The sequence below is a fragment of the Mytilus edulis genome, chromosome 7 (genome assembly GCF_963676685.1).
Source record: "Mytilus edulis chromosome 7, xbMytEdul2.2, whole genome shotgun sequence".
Lineage (NCBI taxonomy): Eukaryota > Metazoa > Mollusca > Bivalvia > Mytilida > Mytilidae > Mytilus > Mytilus edulis.
In genome coordinates this window covers 27,822,126-27,828,125 of record NC_092350.1, presented here as the reverse complement: position 1 = coordinate 27,828,125, position 6,000 = coordinate 27,822,126, and the positions used below count along the sequence as shown (strand labels likewise).

General features: G+C 30.3%; 1 protein-coding gene across 1 annotated transcript in view; it reads right to left on the bottom strand.

The window, feature by feature from the left end:
• Nucleotides 1-469: 469 nt before the first annotated feature.
• Nucleotides 470-6,000, bottom strand: part of LOC139481174 (neuropeptide S receptor-like) — a 55,948-nt gene continuing 50,417 nt past the window's right edge. The window contains exon 2 of the mRNA XM_071264328.1: nucleotides 470-2,361. Within this exon, the coding sequence (XP_071120429.1) occupies nucleotides 1,041-2,361 (1,321 nt within the window). The 3' untranslated portion in view covers nucleotides 470-1,040. The remainder of the gene's footprint in view (nucleotides 2,362-6,000) is intronic.

Genomic DNA, 6,000 nt, shown 5'->3' with positions numbered 1-6,000 from the left:
AATATTCAGTAGGTTCTAATATGTTGTAAATTCAGTTTGTGTGTACATCATTAAGAATCTTGCTGTTTAAGTCCATATAGTCGAGTTACGTTTTCTTAGAAATGTTTCCTAATTCAAGAAAATAAATAAAGTATCCAAGGTTAAAAAGAAGGCATTAGTGAAAAAGTTTACTATGACAAACGTAAAGATTTGTACATAATAACATTTTTTTTTAACAAAATGTAAATACAAATTAAATGGAAGTGTATAAGAAATTGGTTGGTTTTGAAATAAAATCTTCTATCGTGACTTAAACAGCAAAGCACACATTTACAAACAATGTATGTCAGCCGATTTGATGTAGTGTAGAATGTAAGCAAAAATGATTCAACACGTGTTATCTTTTTTGTTAGAAACTATTTTAATGGATTTCCAAGGTATCAACCAACAACCAAAAATTAGAAAAACAAAAACATACGATAGCTGGGAACACAAATTACAAGAAATTTCATCTATGTCTCTAGAATATGTGGCACCCGTCGTGTTACTTTTAAAATATAAAAGTTCCTATATGTCTTTTAAGACGTTTAAGAACTTGCCAGACTGTTCCATACATCTGAACCTTAGATTTAATCTTGTTGTTTTACTAAACGGTGTTGTGATATTCATTAATTTTAAGTAAAAATCATGAAAGTATGACGTCTGACTAGAAGATAATTGTGTTGTAATTTTAATTGCAATGCTCTACATCTTTAAAATACAAATAACATTTCATTAGCGCTTTTATTGTAGTTATCAATGTTACTATATGCAGTTTCGTGTTCTGATTACTTTTGAAGATATTTCTCATCACTGTTATGTCATAACTTTGAAATACAAATAATAATAATTATAAATAAAAGAAAATTTGAGGTATGCATTTACGTCAATGAAACAATAACTTAACGAAACAAACAAACAAACAAAAACATAATAGTAATTGTTAAAAAAGGTTCCCGAGAAATGAATAGGTTACCATGCAGCTGTCACTAAAACATGTGCACAGTCGAAATCATTTTCAATCACATGATAGCCAAATCTGCTGCTCTTGGCCTATTGTTACGTCGGATACGTTGTGGTGTAAGCATAAGAAATTTGCTGTCCTCATTTTCCGAATATAAAGTGTCGTCACGTGATTTGCATTCTTCTGATAGTCCTGAATTAGAATTTGATACGTACAACTTTCTTGAAGACAACCCACTATTACTGTAGTGAACACCTCCAAATGTACACATATCCGTATCATTTGTTATTTCAGTGACACAAGTATGGCGTGTCGGTGTTGGAAAACGAATTTTAGTCCACGGACAACATATTTCCAGTATACCTCTTTTGAATTTAATGTTAAAGAATCCATACAAAATAGGGTTAAGGGCACTTTGCAGTAAGGCAATGGTTTCTGAAAATACCATGACTGTCTTTGGAATCATGTATTTGTAATCACTGTAGATGCGAATTAATGTAGTTACAAAGTATGGCGTCCAACAAATAATAAATATTGTAATTATTGTTAATGTCATTTTTACTGTTTTTATTTTAGCCTTTGATATGCTAGCAGTGTTTACTACAGTTTTTCTACAAGCCGGAATGTTCTTTAGCGTTGTCTCAAAACTTTGTCTCCAAACACACATGACCACTTTGATATAGCAAAAAGATATTATAACGGAAGGAATAATCAAAATATATGATGTCATAAATGATATGTACAACTTCCGTTGCCATTGAGCAGTGTAACCAAGACTACGACAACCATAACGAACACTTCCATCCGGGAAACTAGCTTCAACAGTTTGGTGAAATATTAAAAGTTGTGGAATAGAAAACACAAAGGACAATATCCAAGAAACAAGTATCATTCTTTTTGTTCTAGCTTTAGATGTTCCGGCGTAAAACCGTAGAGGACAGCACAAAGCCATATATCTGTCTATACTCATAGAAGTTAGTATAAATGTAGTGCTAGATAGCGTCACCACTTGTGAATAAGTTAATAATTTACATAACACGTTACCAAGGATCCATTCCCCAAACACAACAAACAACAGCTCTGTTGTCATAGTTATACAACATACCGCCAGATCACCAACTGCTAGGTTTATGATGAAAAGATTCACTCTACTGTTTCTCTTTCGCTGTCTTGTCTTCGTTAAAATAATGATAATAACCATATTTCCAATAAATGTCAGGGTCATTATAACACCTAGTGTCACAACTCTCTGTATGACATCGGGAGTCCATATTCCCCTTTTAACTTCCGGTAAGGCACACACAGTTGAATTGGTATCACTATTGTTTAAACAATTCCGAAATGTCATATTGCTGGATGAGTTATTCAGCATCATATATCTGAAAAATTGTAATAATATTAAAATTAATAAACATACCAAGTTAAGTCTTTTGCAATCATGTTAAAACGCTACAAGAAGTAAGTATGGTTTTACTGAAACACTGTTTCTAAATAAAGACTTTGTTATGGAAATACGCTCGAAAATTTAAATCCATCTACAGAGCCTACTTTCAATATTTAAATTTCCTTTTTATACTATTGTGTTTTGAGGTAGCATTATAGATCAAGATCGCCCACTGCATCCGTGTTAGTTCACTCCGACCTTACAAAAATAATAGCCGTCCTAACGAAAGCTGTAAACATCCTCCAATATGGGCAATTAGGTAAATAGATTGATTTCATTTCTATAAACGTTATTGTTCAATGACGCGGGTAAGATTGTTGACTGGAATTTCATCCTGTGTTTATATGTTGATATTGTTCCTAATAATCAATTACTATCATAGTAATAGTGCTGCTGGTGTTAGTCACTGTCTTTAATTTGTGGTTGACAGATCCTTCTTGCGGTAATCAATAGCAAATGAGGAGTAAAATATATTATGTATAATTCATTGAATATCTCGAGATTTACGTCACATTTTTACGCTCGTTTACACCATTCATGGTTACTGATGAAACCAGAATGATAGAACTATGTTCCCTCTCCATCTTTGATTTCTTATATAATTTTTGTACTATTAAAAAATACTACGATTTATAATGTTTGAACAATGCATTATAGTGTACATTAATTTATTTGAAAACATTTTTTATTAGACAATCACAGTTATATTAATTTTATAATGTTGCGTTATTATTTTACACTGAAGTAATTTTGATTAATTTATTTTTGATCAAACAATCAAACTATCGACGATACGTTATTACTACCAAACTGTCGTGTTTTTGCCAACATTTGAGAATAACTCTGTTTAATTATGGAATAAAGATAAATGAAACCTTTTAATGCATAAAATTGCATATTTAAACTCTTGAATAAATAACAAATGATTAACTAACGTTTACATCCCATACTAAATTATTCACAATTATCTTGACTTCAAACCTAATAGTTATTTCATATTAATATCATAATCACAAACAGAACCAATAAATAAAAATCATGCCGTTCATTTTCTTGTTTGAATTATTCACGATTGATCATTATACAATGCTTTTTACAGGTTACTTTGCGCTTAGGATTTCTAGATGTTAAAAATACAAATGGTGACCAGTAATTGCTACATGTACCTCCTATGTCTTTTGGTCTATGTTCAGACTGTATTACACAGCTTTTATTTGAACAATGTGTATGCGTTCAGCTATATTTACGTGAAGGCTCAATTGATAAACCAAATTTGATTATTTCAAAAGACATATTTAATGATTGAAAATGGATCAATGAAACAGCAAAAATAAAGTTGACCTTAGTGTACGTATGACGATGCAAATTGCACTATCGCATCGCAGACGGACTCACATATTAAAAATCAATTTAACTTTCCGATCTTATTTCCACTTTTCATCTTTTAATACCAGGAATCGGAAGTTATCAAACTGTTAAAGTCTATCTTTACAATCGGTATATCAATTATCAATGAATGATCTCATTTTCAATGATTATTCTGACATACATTCAACCGTATGTAGTTGATTTTTTTATATTTTGGCAGCGATTTTTTGCATTGCAATACCAACATTATTATGAAAAGAATACGCATGAATATTTATGTTGCTTTTTGGTTTTTTTTCTATAAAAAAAAATGATTAGAAAAAAATGGAGGGTCCTTAACTGGTATTTTAACTGTGGTATATATATATATATAAGTTGAAATTATAATTTGAACTAGGGTTCAATATTTGCGAGTAACGTGTGTCTTTTGTTCATATTAAGTCTCATGTTAACACTTCATACACATTTGTTTCATTTCAATTGTTTCCTTTAGCATTTGGCGACGTACCCAATCTGGCTACATCTTAAAATTCACCCGAACAGTAAATGGGATAACTATCTTTTAAGTGTAATGATGGGATCGTAGTTTTACTGAAGTCGTTTATTCCCACATACTTCTTTTTAGTGTAATAATGGCAACGTCGTCCTTAAGGACATACAAAGCTTGTTAATAATTTTGACACACTTGTACGTGTAAAAACTAATAAAAAGCACAACAATGTTTATAAGTAAGTAATATTGAAGATAACTTGATTAACCTTTTCTTGACATATCTCAAAGTTATGACCTTGGTTAAAAGGGTATATTGATTTCAACTGTGATATTACTTCACAACACTGAGCGATATGTAACGATTGATTAAAGAAATGGACAGCAAATTGAAGTGACCTTTTAGTACGTATGACGAAAAGACTTGCACTAAAGAAACAAATCCGATCTCGATTATAAATATAAATGTTACTGTTTATTATTTCCGATTTCCTTTTTACTTTCTATCTCTAATTTTCCGGCATCAGAATTTATCGAACTGTTAAGTCAATCGGTTGAATTAATATACATGTATCTGTTGACAACAACCAGCGCTTTCTTTTTGATTGATCATTTTTACAACACAATTTAAACCGTTGCTTGTTTTTTTTTTAAATCTCTTGACTGCCTAGATTTTTGATTGTCAATAATATCCACATTAAAAAAAAACCACGGGCTTAACAGGGATTTTGATCAAATAATTCTATTTATCTGTAATGCTTTAACATAAACATGTTTTAGACTTCATGTCTTTTAAATGAATTCAGATGAAGGTTCTTTGATTGATATTTAAAGCATGGTCTCTAAGTTGAAATCATGATTTAAACTAGTTTTCAATTACTGCCAGTAATTAAATCAGAACTGTAGATCTATATATGTTTTTTATGTATTAGTCACATATAATAAAGCACGAGACTTTCACATACTTGAAATATTTTCATCATTATCTATTAAAATAACCTGCCTTACTCAGTTTTGGAAATCACACAAACTATAATTGTGACATAGTAGTTCAAGTGTACATACATGGTTTTGTTTAATATGCTTGATGTAAATATTAGTTTTAACACAGCACTACCATTACCACAATAACGCAAGTTTTATAGCAGTTTGTGACGATAACTAAATTTCAAAAATAATTTTTTATGAACATCTCTCATTTAAATAATGTTTATATGTGCAGGAATAGTTAGGCTACATATATATTCTTACATTGGTATCAATAGATGATCGGATTTATCCAATCGAGATAGTTAAATTATCAGTTTTTTAATTTTAATTTATAATTAAACTATCGAGATTGGATAAATCCGATAATCCACGAGTAGCTATGTAAGAATCTGTTTCTCTAATGATGTAAAAATTATTTTTCATTTTTTGATAAACTAAAATCCACTTTCGATGCCTTCCACCTTTCAAAAAGTTGTCAGCTTCAATAATATTTGATTCATTCAATGTGATGATAAAGGTAATTACCCTTGAATTCATCCTACATATTCTGGATCACCGACAACATCATGTTGATTAAGTTTTTTTTTATACAATGAGTACAGTTAGGTATAAATTGTCATACCGAGTATGACATTAACGTCTTTCATTAATGGGGTATACTTATTTCAGCTGTAATATTTTTTTAAACACAGAGCAATATATAACGATTGGTAAAAGAAATGAACAA